The 18,439-nt window shown below is 39.2% G+C and overlaps 1 protein-coding gene across 1 annotated transcript; it reads right to left on the bottom strand.

Annotated features, from left to right (window-relative positions):
- Positions 1–8,191: 8,191 nt before the first annotated feature.
- Positions 8,192–17,874, bottom strand: LOC141817714 (putative alpha-L-fucosidase 1). The gene is made up of 2 exons (XM_074705349.1): positions 17,637–17,874; positions 8,192–9,175 (listed from the first exon to the last, which is right to left on the bottom strand). The coding sequence occupies exons 1-2, from the start codon at positions 17,813–17,815 to the stop codon at positions 8,416–8,418; spliced, it is 939 nt and encodes a 312-aa protein (XP_074561450.1). The 5' UTR covers positions 17,816–17,874; the 3' UTR covers positions 8,192–8,415.
- Between the last annotated feature and the right edge of the window lie 565 nt (positions 17,875–18,439).

Raw genomic sequence — 18,439 nt, 5'->3', positions numbered from 1 at the left:
ATTATTTTTTTATAAGTAAATGTATTTGTATAAATTGGGCAAAATATATAAAGTTCGACTGAGGTAGCTACTCACGTCTAATAATTAATACAACATTAGATCTAAGTAGATGTCCAAGAACTTGTATACATGCACTTGTACTTTCTTGAAAATATGCTCTCCATCCATCCTTACCCCTTCAAACATGCTATAGTTTCTTACCATCCATACATAGTGAATCATGGAGGACATGGAAATGTGTCGAGCCTTCACCAAGCTTCTAGTCCCATGATAATGTTGCTTGAAGATTCTGAACATCCTCCCATAGGTGAACATCTTCTGGTACATGTGTAGTCACTTTTTAATCCTCCTCTATAGTGCTGCTACAATGGGCAACTGAAAAAATAAATACTCCTATGTCTCCGTATCTGCTTCTTAGAATGTGAATCTTTGATCAGTCATAAAGTCAAACATGTCTCTGGTGTGAAGCCTCCCATGTGCCAATACCCAGACTGTGAATGTGTGCTTGGGTTGCACATAGCTCTTCCAAACCACAGTTGTCCATGCTTTCTTGACTCTTGAATTTCTAAAGAAGTCATAATCCTTTGCAACTCCACCATCCTTCTATCTAAACCAACCTACAAACCTTTGTATAGCAACCTCCTAGGAACTAACTGAACACAGGATCTCATCCCTTAGCTATAAATAACTTCTTGAAAAGTGGAGAGTCTGAGTGTTTCATTTGCCATTACCACAAATCAACTAAGGTTAACTAAGTGTGATGTATCCATTTTATCCATCAAATATCTTGCTTATCCTAGATTCCATGCTTCTATACCTCTATGTTTATATCTGTTGTTATGCTTTGTAGTATCTCACTTTAAAGAAAATAGTAGAAATTTTTAATGGAAAATTTCAAAATAATTTTTTAAAAAAAGGAGAGTTAAAAATATTTTTTCAAGGGAGAGCTTTCAAAATATTTTTTAAAGGGAGAGCTCTTATTTTTGATAAAAATTGGTTGAAAATAATTTTTAAAATATTTTGTCCAAATATGGACTTTTGCTTTCCCCATTTGATGTGTATCAAAGGCAAGAAGAAATATAGAGTTTAAATTTAAAATTTTAAAGTGAAGAGAAATAACGGTATTGTTTGCTCTTAATTGTATGCTCCTTTAAAGTTATTTTTAAAGTAAGAAAAATAAAAAAAATCACAATAAAAATACTCCAAAAATATGCAAAATGTCCAACGATGAAGTCTCTGCTCTCCAACAAAATTCCAATAGCTCGGTATTGTTTAGAATTCTTTATTATTTGAATTGTTATTTTCTCACTATTTGGTATTTGTACTACTAATTTTTATTCTCTCTTTTGCTAAAATATTATAAAGGTTTTTTCGCCTCCAGAAGGTTTCTAGAAAAAAGAGAAAGATAGAGAGTTTCCTAGGATGATTTATCTAACGAATAAATATGTCATGTCATAATGGCCTGGGGCCTATGAACCACATAAATTCGATCTTTCTTATGCGGCTTCCAAAACCACTCTATTAGAAAGAAGAGTGTCACGGGCAGAGTCGTAGTCGTTGTCCTTTGCTCGTCATGGGAAAAAAAGTCATTCCTAGCTTGCTTCATTCGTCCATAGGCATTTCCTTACAAGGGCGCATTTGGGACAGTCAGAAAAAGGCATGCCGAGGACAGACTGACGAAAGCAATGAATGGAGACTTCCATCATCTCCAATGCTCTCTAACACGTATAAGAAAGACCTATAGTTCGTCCATCTCACTCCTATCCGCCTCACTCTCCTTTGTCCCTCCAAAGGATATCTTACCAAATAAATAATAACTGTGAGCCAGTTAGACCAACGGGGAGAGTCTCCGGCTCACACCCGAAAGAGAGTAAGGCCAACGAATCAACTGATCCGATGAGCGGAATTCCATAGGCCGACAGTAGAAAAAAAGAGGTTGGGTGATAACTTGCTACTTGACAGGGTCAATTAGGGTTTAGTTTGGACTAAATTGATTATATTTCATGTCGAAATTGAGTTTATTTAGCTTGATTCGTATGTTGGATGAAATTATACCTTCATTCTAATTTTTCATGATTTTTGGGTGATTATGGATATTAATTTTTGTGGTCTTTGATTTTTACAGGAATTAGAATGGAGATAAGGAGAATTGGAGGGCTAAATTGCAAAGAAAATTCAAATTGGTTTGAATCGGGTTCGAATCGGAAATCAATTTGAGCCCAAATCAGTTGATTCAATCCACATTCAGTTGATTCAACCAGCCCAAACTAAATCAGCTGAGCCAAATCCCATTTGGCTCAGCCAATTTCAATCTGGCTCAACCCAATTTGTATTTGATCTAGCCCATGGTTAAATCAGCTCAACATGAGCTCAATTCAACTCAAACCCAAGCTCAGCTCAATCAAATTGAGTTGAACCGATTCATGAGGAAATAAAAGGCTTGACTCGATCAGAGGGGAGCTCGCATCGCTAGGGTTCACGCCGTTTCTTCTCACTCACGATTTTCTCCGCCTCTTCTTCATCTTCGCTGAGCTCCTCCACACCACCGCCTTTCCTTCGTGTCCCAGATCAGCTCCAAGCGGTGCCGGCCATTCCGATAGTCGACGAAGACCACCTCATCCACTATCCCCTTCCCTGTCGTTGAGCACCATCGCTAAGCGGTTGTTCCATCGGGCGGTCGCCGGCGACAGCCATTGCATTCGCCTCCACAGAAGCACGAAGGCAACCTCGATCTCTGTCTACAGTTGTAGCAGAGTTTACCTTGGTCTCTGTCTGCAGTTGTAGCAGAGAGCCTTCGATCTTCTTCATCTCTTCACCGTCGCTAGAAAAGGATAAGTAGGGTTGTTTATCTTGATTTGCTAACTTGTCTGCGGTTGTAGCAGGGAGGCGAACCATGGTTACGTTCTCGGAGCTTCCCCTTCTCTAAATCCATCTCGCCGTGAGGCTAGCGGCGAGATTGTCCCATCTCGTTGACACATATCCTCTTCAATGTTATTGGCATTCATTCTGTGGTTGATTTGGGAAGTTGGTTCACCCCTAACCCTAGCTTAATTGAATCGGTCTCTGTTTCCTTAGATGCATCTCTGTTAATTGCATTCACAAAACAAAAATTCCCCCCTGTGATACACTGTAAATATGGTTTAATTGCTAATTCCTAATTTCTAACTCTAATTGCTAATTCCTAATTCCTAACTCTAATTCCTAATCTATTCTTTGGTGATGTAATCTGTTAACTTGTTGATTGAAGAAGACCCATGTTCTGTTGGATTGCTCATGTATCGTTTGAGTTGGTTCTATAGCATGTTACTGGTTATTTTCAGTTTGAATGAGATGAATTATGTAAATGCTTGATGTATGGAATGAATTGTAAGACGGTTGTTTGTTTAAGTGTACTTGGATGGATAGTTGTTGAAACCGGTTGTGTATGATGGGAATTTAAGTTCGAACTTGTGTCATGAATTGAAGTGGAATTATTTATTTATGTTGAATTTTGACTTTGTGTTAAACATGTTTTGTTTGTATTGGGGGAGCTTGAATAAGATGGATCTATTTATGTTGGTCAATTGTATGATGTGTAGAGTTTAGGATGTATGTTTTATGGTAGTTAAGTCATGTTGTACAGTATTTATGATCACATGTAGATGAATATTGTAAAGTTGATTCATGTTCAGGAATAAATTATTTTGTTTGTATGCTTTGTGCATCTTTGTATTATGTATTTGAAGATTGTATGTTGTAATGTATGTGTGTATGTTGTAGAATTTATCATGTATGTTTGTATAATAAGTACAAATTGAACTCTATGTGTATAGATTTGAATAAGCTCGTGAATTAAGAATGATGAATTGTAAATTGTTATGTGACACATTGTGAATCATAATTGTTGTATGCATTATTACGTATGTTTGTATATGTTGTAAATGTATGTATGTATTATGATTTAGAGGTTGTTTATTTAATGTATGTTAATGAAAATGAGATCGTTAAATGTATGTATTATAGGTTTGATGGTTGATTGTTGTATGTATCATATGTTATTGTAAAAAGATTGTTGATTGTTATTACAATTGTAGTAATAAAGTGTAATTTTGTAAATTGAGGATAAATGTGTTGTGTAACCATGTTGTTTAATTGTGTAGGGTTAATGGAGTAGTGTGTACATTGGTGGAACATTGTTGTATTTTAATGTAGTTATGCAAAATAGGATTAATATTGTAATTATGGTGGGTGATTGGTTTTAGGTTGTAGGAGTTAATTGTAGAGTTAAATTATTAATAAATGGATTGTGTACATAAATAGAACTGAATAAGGCAATAATAAAAATCCCACACCAAATGTCTAGGATAACTTCCTATCATTGAGTCCAAGAGAAAGACGACTCGGATCTCTCTATACTACTTAAGGCGATAGTTAGGGGTTTGATAATAAATAAATAATTAATTTTGATGGGTGTGAGTGACAAAAAATAAGGAAAAATGTATATAAATAAATCCCAACAAAACACCCACATCACCGGGTCTATATAGGAGAGACGCCTTTCCAAGTAGCTTATAAGTAGATCTTGAAATAGGTCTGGGTCCTCTTTTAAAAGACTGTCCGGTGAGGACATTGAGTAACTAGGTGCCCTAGACTCGAACACGTAGGCTTCTCAAGCATCCAAGGTAGCTCACAAGAAGGCTTTTTCTTCATACTGATCCCTGAGGATCACTTTCGGAGCCAGTGAAGAACTTGTTGGAGGAAGCACTCTAGGTACGCCGACTCTCCTCTCCTTGCGTCGCTGTTGCACGCTCCTTCGTTTACTCATCTATTCATATCGATTTCAATCGAGAACGCTTCAATATCGTTCGCCCTTTGGAATGGTGGATAATGCTCAATCACTACATGGTTGAGAATGACAGAGACTACTTGACTTTATACTTAGTCAGTGACAAGAAAGATTGAATTGAGGAACGAGGGCACCGATGTACAGTTACATGCGAAGCTGCAATTGTGGCTTGGTCGGTTACATGAATACGATCAGAACAACTCTATAATGGGGTGGAACTGTCTTCCTGATGATCCCTTCCTTCTCTCTCTATCTTCGCTCGGTGCTCGCCCCATCCGTCATGGGAGGGACCACTCACCCTTCCGTCCATCCCACTTATCTTCTTCGGCTTAACTTGATGGGCTATAAGAACCACACCCATGCATTATTCTCCGCTCGCACTCGGTGACCTCCTCGCCGAACTCCTACGTACTATGTCTCCCTTGCTAGCACTCCTCGGACTAGGTCTTCGCACTTAACTAATCCACTTCCCATCGCTATATCTTGGTAGATAAGCCGGTGATGCCGCCACTCCACATCTTATCTCTCTTCCCTCACCTTTGATCCACACTTTAATGAGGTGCCATAGAACAACTGACAAGCCCTCCTTTGCATTTGCAACATCAATCCCATGTTTCCCCCCCCACCCCCCCCCCCCCCCCCCCCCCCGATCGTGTGGGGCCGCTAGGTTGGCGAACCCTCCTTTTGCAGCATTTAATGAGGTGTGAGGTGCCATAGAACAACTGCCAAGCCCTCCTTCAACTCCAACCCCCCCCCAAATTACACACCCTTAATCCGTCTATTCCTCTACGTCACTGTCGTTTGCTCCTCACTTGAGTTTGCTCCTCCACTCTTGATTCCTACTATGCCAAGAATCCCTCCTTGAATTGCAATCCTCGCCATTCGTCCCTGAGCACACCGAGCCTACCGCAAAGCAAACCCTCTACCATTTGTGAATCCTTCACTTCAATCTGCCTAGGCTTGATCACTATCCTTGACATTCATATTGCTCATCAAAGTTCATGACTTAAAGAATCCCCTAACCCCTTGTGCCAATCTCCTTGGTACCTTCCTTATAGGACTAGGTAGGCAAGCAGTCCACAATAGCCATGCAGTCCACAATAGCCATGGAGACCACTGCTTTAGCTGATTCATTCTTGACTAGGAGCTTGGAAAAGAATCCCCTTATAAAGACCTTTTTGGTCTTCCACTCAGCCCTTCTCGCATCTACTCTCGCACGCTGCCGACTGGGCTAGGCCCTGGAGCGAGAGTTCCAACTCCGAAGACGAGTGTCACCTAGGCCATTGCTTTATTTTACTCTTATTATGCAAAAATTATTAAGGCACTATTCACCCTCCTCCAGCATCTAATTTGATCCTATACTTGACAATTTGTTGGTAGAGGGGGTTGTTCTTAAAGCGGCCTAGCTCAGGTCGTGGAGGTTGCCAAGAGGTTGGCCAAGAGAAATTGGCAGAGGATCGAATAAAGAAAAAAAAGTATTCTTTCCGGTACTTGTGGAAAGTCAAGTATTTTTGCAAAAATTAGATAGAAGGTCGAGCGATGAAATAAAAGACTCTAGCTTCACTTTTTTTGGATAGAAGAAATAATGGAGGACAAAAGGGAGTAAGAGGAATGTAGTAGAAGTGAAAGACAATAGCCACCCCATAGAGGAACCTAAAGGAGTGGGAAGTTAGCTAGCTTAAGGGGATCTAAAAGTAAGAGGAGGGAAAAGTAGTACACCTATTATTTGGCCATAAAGGAAGGTAGCATAACCAACATGGGTAGATGAGGAGGGTCAGTAGAGTGAGGAATGGTGAATTTTTTTATGGTCAATAGGGATTCCAAAGTTGGACTTAATGGCTAACTTCTCTATCTAAGTATAGGTCAACCTACTAGCCTCAAACCAAAATTGGTTGGCTATATTGTCATCTACGGTGGTTTAAGAAGAGAGTGAGATTAAAAAAAAAAAAAAGGGGGGGGGGGGGGGGGGGGGGGGGGGGGGGGGGAGGACTTACAGAGTCAGGAAGACGAGGATTGGAGGCTAAAAGCTAAGACTTGACAGGGTTGGAGATTGTTAATGACTGTATCCAAGGCCGCCTCGCCCTTATAAGGGCCCTGCCTCACCATTGTAAAGATATCACCTAAGGCCAAACAATCAGGCGACTTGTTGTGGAGTTCGAAGATCTGTGATCAGACCTCGAGGTATGAGTTGATCGGGTGGTTGCAATGAAAGTTGAAGATCCAATGTAGTCCTGAGGTAGATCCCCAATCATGAGTGATGTTCGACCTTCGAGGTGGTCGATGGGATATCGCGAATATTTAAGACCGCATGGCCCTCTCCTGGCGGCATACGTCAACAATCAAGTCTTGATTACATACCTTCCCTCGGCTTGACTAAGAGGGAAGACTCATGATGAGGGAGGAAATAGCCCGAGGTCTACGTGGAAGATTCCTACAGGCCCGGCACGGGGCTTGCGAAGGGATTGATAGGCACCTCAGTTAGAGGGTTGGCCCGCATAGTCGAACCTAGAAAATCGGATAGGGTCTCAAAATCTGAAATTGCATACTCAGTAGCACAAGGTAGTGGAGATCGAAAAACCAAGTCAATGAGATAAGGAATGGAGGCATGGGGAGGACATGACTCCATGACATGGTGCTCCGACAAGTGTCAAGTGAGCTCGCTCCCCACTTCCCTCCCCTTTTATAAAGACCACTCATAATAATAATAAAAAAAGGTACATAGACGGTTTTGAGCTTATGTTTTCCTCCAACTTTTGTGAGAAATTTAACTTGAGCATGAGAAGAGTTTAGTTGAGATTCCCCTTAGCCCCCCCACTAACTCCTTTGCGCAAGTGCAAATCTATTGCGCAACCCATCGCCTCACCCTTCCTAACATCCAACAAGAAGCCGACCCAATAAGAAACCGACCCAATAAGAAATCATCCCGACAACCCTATGAACTCGTGACGATCACTACATCTGCCTAGCTCCAAATCTCTGCCAGATCAAATGTCATACATTGTTGGCTAGTATAGTTGAAACTACGCTGCTCTATAGATGCATTATTTTGGGCGTTTTGACTCCTACCTTAAGGCGTTAACATATCAAACTAGCTTTTATTCTCCTATGGTGGGCAAAAAGTGATTATATATCGGACATGACCACAAATGAGAGGATATTTTATGATTGCCGTGATTCAACCCTTGTTGTACGATGACAATTCTACCACCTGCAACTAACTCGGCTACGCCCTAAGGCAGCTTTTATTCTCCTATGCATTTAGGTAAGGTTGACACAATTGCACGTTGCCAATTTGATCATTCCCACTACATGATTGTATATTGTAGCTTAATGAAGAATAAAATGCAAGACTCATGACCACTCTACTACATCTATTTATATTGGTCCACATGATTGCACAACGAAAACATATTACAGATCCTACTTAATTCCAAGTAAATTCCAAACACCTATACAGTTGCACAATTGGAAGCATTAACCATTTTTATGAAGATTTTTTTACTGTACCATCATGGGATATGAATTGCCTCACCACTTGGGTTATTGATGTCAACTCAAGGCAAATTTTATCATCAAAGAACTGAGATCTCCTAGATTGCAGCCTCAAGTGCACCAATAAAACTTCTGTATTTTTGCTTGGAGTGTTTCTTTATTGAGGAAGACTTTGCACCAAATGAATCATAAACTACAGAGAAAGGGTCAACATGAATGCCCAAATAAGCAATCAATGGCACTGCCCTAGACTTGTTGATAGTGAGCCTCAGAGAGTGGGTTTCTACCATTTGAAAACGCAGGAGCCTTTTGTATCCAATTGTTGTGCCGTTTACTATTGTCTCCCATTCTCCATGTATCAAAATGTCAACTTGGAACTTGATAACACGTTGACCCATTTGAATTGGTTCTTGGATTTGAATCACATTGAATGATACCAATTGCTTGAAATCAAGGAATATAGCCCACTCAAATTCACCCTCATCAGGTGCCCAGTAATTGTAGATACTTTTATGGAGTATGCTTAATGGAGAAAAGCTTGCATCACTACTACCCCCACGCACGCTGTTTGCTGTAATGGTGGCAGTCTCAGCTAAGTTTTGGGAGAAAATTGCAGTGCGAAGTGCAGTGAAGTCCTGCAGAACCTCAAGGTCTTCATCAGATATAAGGCCGGTTGAATTAGGAGGAACATTCAGAATCAGGAAACAGTTTCTTCCTACTGAATTGTAATATATGTCAAGTAGGTCGAGTGCAGATTTTGGATGCTGTGAACCGTGCCAAAACCATCCTGACCTGATGGATACATCACACTCAGCAGGAACCCAATCGATTCCAGCAGGATCTCCATGCCGAGAATACCTAGCGAATATAAGCGAAAAGAATAATAATTATATTCTCAAACTTAGGACTGAATCTCGGACCCTATAGCACACATGTTGAAATGAAAACAATAGTATACAGTTTTATCAAAAAGATCAGAGGCACTAGTGACTGGTTTGAAGCACTATATAGACAATAAAATTACAAAGTTATAAATCAGGTTTAGTTTTATTATCTTTTTTTATGAAAAATTTAAGCTACTAATTAAAATTGATGGATGAAATCCAGATTTATATAGTGAAATATATTACATGAGCGAATCCCTAAAGCTAACCTTAAGATAGTCAATCTTCCTTCAATGTTTGTGCATTAAAAACATTCTCTTGATAACCATAATATCTCTACCAAAGACCAATACTGAAGAACTTCTGCAGTTTTTTTCTTATTTTTTTTACAGAAAGCAGTCCTTACAATCCAAAAGGCTGCGGCGCACTGTAAAATATCTTTCTCCATTGGGATGACAAACCTAAGGATGTTGGCCGTTCCGGACGGGCAATCGTGAATACTTCCCGATTTTCTTAGTGGGCAGAATGTGTTGAAATTTAAATGAAAACAAGAAAAGGTGGATGAAGGAGACTCCATCGTGCATAAGTTTTTTAATCTCACATTGGGAGTCTCATAACCTTTCTGTTAGTTTATATTGAACCACATGCATGTATGTTGTGAACAAATGCATAGGGAGAAACACTCTCTCATGCGTGGGTGCGCAGGGGGGTGCAAATCCAGAGCCTAGATTGCACTAAACCAAGTTAACTCGTGTGCGAGCACGACCTGCGCGCGTCGAATGTCGGACTGATCGAAGTAAAATTTACCCAAGTAGATGGATCAACATTTTGCCACCCAAATCCGTTTTACGGATTGCTTAAGTGTGTGTAAGGGATACATTAATTGATGATTAATAATGAATCTGTAACCAACTAAGTGAAACGCCTGACCATTAGTGGTCGGCATCTAATGTTTTGATCTTGGCGAATAAAGGCAATAAATAATCATTAATCAACAATTAATTGCTGCTTCGAGTCTGAGCTCCTATATAAGAAGGTTGCGACCACAGAAGAAAGGTGACACATGAATAAGCAAAGAATCTCCATCCATCTATATTTCCCCTAGCTTTCATCCTCTTTGCTGTGCATTTTTCGCTTAGCAGAAACATCGTGATAGTGTTCGACTACGAACTCAGTTCGCCATAACTGATCAGTGTTTGGTGGTGATCGAGCTTTACCATTGTATCCTAGGAAACAGACGTCCGTCGTAATCTCTAAGTACCACTGGAGGGGATGAATCTGTTTTAAAGAGACTATGTTGAACGTAGACCTCGACTCTCTGTTTTCGAGTACTCAGAAACTCACTTGGACTCGAGATTGCTTCCCAAGTACTCAGGTCGGTCGACTAAGTCAGCTCGACACTAGGCACTCGGCCAAGTTAGCTCCGCACTCGGCACTCGCCCAAGTCAGCTCGGAACTTAGCACTCGACACTCGGCCAAGTCAGCCCGACACTCAGTAGCTTGGCCTTGACAGCTCAACCTCGTCAGCTCGACCTGGACAGCTCGGACCTGGCCAGCTCGGGTGACTCGGACTCAGCCAGCTTGGCTAACTCAGACTCGACTATATAAGGCAGCTCAACTCAACTATACAAGGCAGCTCAGCTCGTCCATACAAGGCAGCTCAGCTCGGCCATACAAAGCAGCTCAGTCTTTCGGGCAGCTCAATCATCCCAAATAGCTCATCCTTCCCTGCTTGGCAGTTTCACATTATCTACTCAAGTCATCTTGACAGATAAGTCTGAAATTGATTTCGTGTAATTTCAATTCAAAAATATCCTTATATCTCCGACAAAGATTGTCTAATAATATCAAAACATATTCAGTTTTGTTGAGATAACCACGAAAAGTGTTGAGGTGCAACAGACTCATCACGTGAAGGCCCCCTCCGCCCCAATTGAAAATATTCCAATCAACCATGGGGAAAAGTCAGAAAAGTTCACTTAGTTGAACTTCAAGCGGTGGCAGCAGAAGATGTTCTTCTACCTAACCACACTAAATCTGGCTCAATTCTTAACCGAGGAACCTCTCAAGCCAGTTGAGGTGCGACTGATGTCCAGACTATCAGTGCAGTGGAGGCGTGGACTCATTCTGAGTTCTTATGCCGAAACTACTTCCTCAACTGCTTTGTCGACTCGCTATATGTATAGCAAGAGGAGAACAGCTAAGGAGCTATAGGAATCCCTGGACAAGAAGTATAAGATGAAGGATGTCAGGGCCAAGAAGTTTATTATTGGCCAATTCCTGGATTACAAGATGGTTGACTCCAAGATGGTGATCAACTAAATATAGGAGCTTTAAATGATCCTGCACGAGATTTACTCGAAAGACATGGTTCTGAGTGAAACCTTCCAAGTGACTGCTATTATTGATAAGTTATTTCTCAACACTTGAAGGATTTCAAGAACTACCTGAAGCATAAGCGGAACGAGATAAACGCACATTGAGGAAGACAATAAGAGTTTAGAGAGAGTTGTTTTCTCAGGCTACTGTGAAAGCTAACGTGGTCGAGCACGATTAAAGCTCGAAATGGAAAAATCCTAAATCTTCCAAGATGGACCTAGAGGAGGCGTAAGCAAGAAGAAATTCTTTGGGAAGTGTTTCAACTGTGATCAAGTCAGTCACAAATCTTCGAAATGCAGAAAACCGAAGAAGCAGAAGACCAACCTGAACGAGGGATTAGAAATGGACGACCTCTGCGTCGTGGTCTCTGAGCTGAATCTGGTGGATTCAAAGCCACGACAATGGTGGATCGATATCAGAGCCATCAGACATGTGTGTTGTTCATGGGGAACTCAACAACCTCGGATATCATGTACCAAGGAAAAGTGATGCCGAAGATGACCTCAGGCAAGGAGCTCACTTTAAACAATGTATGTTCCAAAGGTTCGGAAGAATCTAATGTCCGGATCACTTTTGAGTAAGCATAACTTTTGCATTATTTTTTAGTCGGATAGGATTGTACTGTCCAAAAATGAGATGTTTATAAGAAAAGATTATGTAACTGATGGACTGTTTAATCTCAGTATAATGGTCATTAGGCCCACAGTTAATAAAAATAAAAGTTCTTCCAATTATATGCCTGAGTCTTCATGTTTATGACATGGTAGATTAGGACATGTTAACTATGATGTGTTGCGTAGATTAATTAACATGCAAAGCATACCTACATTCCACTTTGATCCGAAATACAAGTGTAAGATTGTATTGAAGCGAAAATAACAAGGTCATCCTTTCAACACGTTGAAAGAAGCAACAAGCCACTCAGCTTAATCCACACCGACATGTGTGAACTTAAGGGTATACCGACACGTGGTGGGAATAAGTACTTCATCACTTTTGTTAATGATAACACAAAATAATATTTTGTATATCTTCTCAAAAGTAAAGATGAAATTATAGGAAAATTTATTCTTTATAAGAATGAGGTTGAAAACCAACTTATTAAAAAGATCAAGATGGTTCGAAATGATCGAGACGGTGAATATGTATCACCGTTCGCTGAGTTGTGTGTTAAACATGAGATTAGACATGAAACAACAATTCCCTATACTCAGCAAAATGATGTTGCTGAGCGAAAGAATCGTACTCCGAAAGAAATTACGAATGCTCTTCTATTAAGCTCTGGACTATCAAAGCGCGTGGGGAGAAGTTATGTTGATAATTTACCTTTTGAATAAGATGCCCCGAAAGAAAATAGATAAGAGTCCTTATGAGTCTTGGAAAAGAAGACAACTATCCTACAAATACTTACGAGTGTGAGGATGTTTGACTAAAGTTTTAGTACCTGATCTGAAAAGGATTAAGATAGGACTAAAAATTGTTGATTGCATATTTATTGGATATGAACATAATAACAGTGCTTATATGTTCCTTGTGTATAAATCTCAAATACCAAAGATACACAAAAACTCAATTATTGAATCGAGAAATGTCTTGTTCTTCGAATATGTGTTTCCATATAAGACCTGGGAGGATGCTAGCTCAAAACAGGCATATGAAACACAAGAAGAAGATGATGATGAATCAATTGAGATTGAGCTCAGACGAAGTAAAAGAACTCGAATGGAAAAATCCTTCGGAATGGATTTTATCACTTTCATATTAGAAAGTGATCCCCAACATTACTCAGAACAGTAAGTTCTTCTGAGAGACCTCAATAGAAAGAAACAATTCCATCTGAGATTGACTCTATCTTAAAAAATCATACTTGAAAACTTGTGAATCTTCCTCAGGTAAGCCACTAGGGTGCAAGTAGATTTTTAAGAAGAAGATGAAATCATACGACACGATTGATAAATACAAGGTTAGATTGGTAATTAAAGATTACCGACAATAAGAAGGTCTTAATTACTTTGATACGTATTCTCCGGTATCGAGAATAACTTCTATTAGAGTGTTGTTGGCGATTGCCGCTCTATGGAATCTGAAAATATATCAGATGGATATAAAGACTATCTTTCTAAACGAGGATTTAAAAGAGGAAATCTACATAGAGTAACCTGAAGGGTTTTCTGTGTTAAGACAGAAAAACAAGGTTTGTAGATTAGTGAAGTCGTTATACTGCTTGAAACAAGCACCAAAACAGTGACATAAGAAATTTTGATAATGCCATGAAGGAAAGTGAATTTAAGATCAATGAATGTAATAAATGTGCCTACATAAAAGTCAAAGAAAATGACTATGTAATCTTGTATCTATATATAGATGACATACTTATCATTGGGAGTAATGATAAGATAATCAAATCCATTAAAGATATGTTGAACTCAAGATTTGACATGAAAGATATGGACCTAACTGATGTGATTTTAGGAATTAAAATTCTTAGAACATCAGAAGGACTTGTTCTGAGTCAGCCCCATTATGTGGATAAGATTCTTGAGAAATTCACCAAGGGTGATACTGCATTGGCACACTCCGATAAATACGAGTCAACATCTATCGAAAAATCAAGGAGAGAGACTTAGATAGAGTACTCCAGGGTATTAGAAGTTTAACGTACCTGATGAGTTGCACACGACTAGATTTAACCTACACAGTGAGTAAATTGAGTAGAAACACGAATAATTTCGGTGTTGAGCACTGGAAAGGGATAATAAAAGTATTGAAGTACTTAAAGTATACTCGTGTTTATAGACTATATTATACGAGATATCCTACTGTGATCGAAGGATACAACGATGCGAATTGAATATCTGACATGAAAGACTCTAAGTCTACGAGTAGATATATAATCACTTTGGGAGTTATATTCATTTCGCAGAAATCTTTTAAGCAAACCGCAATAATCAGATCCACGATGGAATATGAGTTTGTACCTCTTGACAAATGTGATGAAGATGTTGAATAGCTACGACAATTCTTAGAAGATGTTCCTAGATAATCGAAACATGTGCCGACAATATGCATACATTGTGATAGTCAATCAACAATTGACTAGGTACAAAGTCATCTGTATAATGGTAAGTCTAGACATAAACGTCACAGATATAATACCATTAGGCAACTACTCTTAATGAAAGTTATCATTGTTGACTATGTAAAGTCAAAGAATAACCTAGTGGATCCACTAACCAAAGGGTTAAACAGAGATTTAGTTGCAAGCTCATTACGAGGGATGAGCTTGATGCCGATGAGGAATGTTAGTGCAAAGGAAACCCAACCTATGCAGACTGGAAATCCCAAAAACTAGGTTCAAAGGGATAACCTAATTGTACCGACTAAGTAGCTCACTGTGAGAGAACGACCTAATGGATCAGTGAAAAGATGGAGGTTAAGTACATGACTTTTAATAATCCAGTAGAGTAACATGGAATGCTCTTGAAAGATTACCTATGTGAGAAAAAATGTGGTTGCTTCGAAAAGAATTGGAGGCACAATTATTAGAACTTCTCACAGAACCAAACATGTTCATGGTCAAGAACGAACACACTTATAAGAACTGAGTTGTATCAGGAAGATTCCTAAATAAAATATGTTAATACTTACACAAACAACAGAACAGTTCAAAGATATCGTGTCTACTATCAGCCAGTAAACAAACATGTCTTCGTAACGGAAGGTTTAAAGAGTAAAACCTACCTGTCTTATACTGGACTCAACTGAATTATCACATATCCTGTTTCCATTCACGTGAGAGATTATTGAAAATTTAAATGGAAACAATAAGAGGTGAATGAAGGAGATTACATTATGCATGAGTTTTTAGTTTAACATTAGGAGTCTTATAGTCTTATTGTTGGTTTATATTGAATCACATACATGTATGTTGTGAACAAATACATGGGGCGAGACTCTCTCTCACGCATGGGTGCACAAAGGATGCAAATCCAAGGCTCGGATTGCACTTAACCAAATTGACTCGTGTGCGAGCACAATCTGCAAGCGTCGAATGTCCGATCGATCGAGGCAAAATTTATCCAAGTGGATGAACCAATATTTTGCCACCAGAATTCATTTTGTGGATTACTTAAGTGTGTGAAATGGATACATTAATTAATGATTAATGGCGAATCCGTAATCAGCACACTTCGAAGTGAAACGGCTGACCATTACTGGTCAGCAGCTAACGTTTTGATCTCAGTGAATAAAGGCAATAAATGGCCATTAATCAATCATTGATTGCTGCTTCGAGTCTGAGCTCCTATATAAGGAGGTTGTGACCATAGAAGAAAGATAACACATGAATAAGCAAAGAATCTCCATCCACCTAGGTTCCCTCACACTTTCATTCTCTGCTATACATTTTTCGCTTAGCAGAAACATCGTGACAGTGTTTGGGTACGAACTCAGTTCACCGTGATTGACCAGTGCTTAGTGGTGATCACGATTTGTCGTTGTATCCTGGGAAACAGATGTCCGTCATGACCTCTAAACACCGTCAGAAAGGGACAAATCTATTTTAAGGAGACCGCGTTGAACGTAGACCTCGACTCTATTTTCGAGCACTCGGAAACTCATTCGGACTCGATATTGCTTCCTGAGTACTCAGCTCGATCGACCAAGTCAGCTCGCCACTCAGCCCAAGTCAGCTAGGCACTCGACATTCGGCCAGGTTAGCTCGCCCTCGGCAACTCGACCTCGGTAGCTCGGACTCGGCCATACAAGGCAGCTCAGTTTGGCCATACAAGGCAGCTCAGTCATCCCATGCAACTTATCCTTCCCTGCTTGGCATCTTGAGATTATCCGCTCAAGTCATCTCGATAGATAAGTTTAAAATTGATTTCGTGTAATTTCAATTCAGAAATATTCATATATCTCCGACAAAGATTGTCTAACAGAATATAAGGTTGGACCGTCCATCTAGGGATTAGTCATCTCTAAGAACTGGATACCCGGTTATCAAAAAAAAAAAAAAAATTAAGAGCCCATATATCCTTGAGAATCCTAAGACTCAAGGGCACAACATAGATGGTTTTAGGTGAGCATATCCTAAAGTGTTTGAAGAATGTAGACAGATTTATATTACTCATGCTGATAAAAAGCTAAGTTGAAGCTCGAAGAAAACCAACTGATTTGATGCCAACTTAAGGAATAATTTAGAATGTACACTCTGGAATAGAAAGCTTCCAATAGTTGGGAATATAAGGTACTAATTGGGATTAGAAAGTTTTTCTATTGTTATCAGATGTGCTAAGATAATACTGACAAAATGGATAATTATTTGAAAGGAAACATATTGTTGAAATCTAATGACGTGATGTTCTATATACCTACTGTCTTCCTATGAGTTTCATAAACCAATTGAGTTGTCCTAATTTAACTCATAAATCTAGATGTTGACAGGAAACTGTTTTGAGAAGTTGGGAGAGGGAGCACTAAGCCTTTGAAATTGAATTTTGGGCCCCATTATGGAAGGAGTACTTCTCTAATTGTATTTCTCATAGAAAATAATTAATTGCATCTTTGTGCACAGGAGCAAGAGTTCTGAACCATCAAACGTTATTTTCTGGTTGCAATTTTGCTAGATACTTCTATTGTTTCTTTTCAGAAATAATTTTTTCAAACAAATTGCTACCAATGTAAGCTTTCAAGTTATAGGAGTAGATTGATATTTCATTTTTCTTATTTCATCTAACCCACGCATTACCATCCATTCTGATTTTTTTTTTCACGAGGCTGAATATACTAAGGTGGAAAGATAGGAGCAGGAGGGGAAAGGAAAGTGACACAAAAATATAGTTTACCAGTATGTTATAATCCACATAACTTGAATAGCAGTTGCAAGAACTTTTATTCCTAAACAAGTTTGTCAGTGCGGCAAGATGCCAGAGGAAACATACAAACATTGTAAAATACTATCAGATTATCAAATCAGCTGCAAACATATAGCACTCAGTAAAGCATGCCAGACAAAGTAAGTTCTTATAACCAAACTATAGTAAATGAAGACTTACTGTTCATCAGTATCCCCAATCGTAGCAGCACTCTTGTTGAAAAGAGACCAGCAAGTAGAGCCAGCAATTCCGGCCTCATCTCCTACCCATCTACTGTCTGGACCAGCATCAGAGAATATCATCGCACTTGGCTGTAACTGATGGATAAGCTGAAACCAGAGATCAAAAAAGTATTCCATGTCCTTCTCCCCTTCCCCTTTTGCACCGTCCAAAAAAACCTCCTGAATATCACCATATCTGTTAACAGCAATCCAATGCCAAAAGATGATATGAGAACATTCATTGCAAATTCATGAAACATACATTGAAATTCAGAAAAATAGATGTTCTCCAGGTTATTCTTCTTGCAGAATATTATAGTTGAGAAAATTAAATTACAAGAGATCAGCTTTAGATATGTACTAATGAGATGAAAATTCAACATAAAGCATGAATCATGATAAAACCATTAATTTTATGACATGGTGATATAATTAAGTTCAATACTGCACACTTGGATAACCACTATAAAAGAAGAAAATATAATTGTTTTTTAAAAACAATAAGAGTGTACAGGAGCAATGACTCCACAATTTCAGTTGATATAGTGCAAGGTAGTACTGAGGTTTACACCAATCCGCAACTACAATCCACGACAGACTCAAAGCTAATGACATCTGCTCCAACAGCGACATCATATAGGTTAATATCAGAAAACAGCAAGCTTTTGTGGTTCTTTCCAGTGACACCACCGTAGACTTGATTAACAATCTCCACATCTGCAAGAGGTTGGTGCTATCTTTGTACTTGGGGCAATGCTGCAA

This window comes from Curcuma longa, unplaced genomic scaffold (assembly GCF_044706935.1).
Source record: "Curcuma longa cultivar G26 ecotype Majalengka, Jawa Barat unplaced genomic scaffold, ITB_CL_G26_1.1 contig_21691, whole genome shotgun sequence".
Lineage (NCBI taxonomy): Eukaryota > Viridiplantae > Streptophyta > Magnoliopsida > Zingiberales > Zingiberaceae > Curcuma > Curcuma longa.
This window is presented reverse-complemented; position numbering and strand designations above follow the sequence as displayed.

Excerpts from the sequence above, each read along its gene's own strand:
- LOC141817714 (XM_074705349.1), bottom strand. The coding sequence starts at position 17,815 with ATGGAATACTTTTTTGATCTCTGGTTTCAGCTTATCCATCAGTTACAG. Across the intron at positions 9,176-17,636 it reads ATTGGGGATACTGATGAACA|GTATTCTCGGCATGGAGATC; the intron begins GTAAGTCTTCAT and ends TATATTCGCTAG.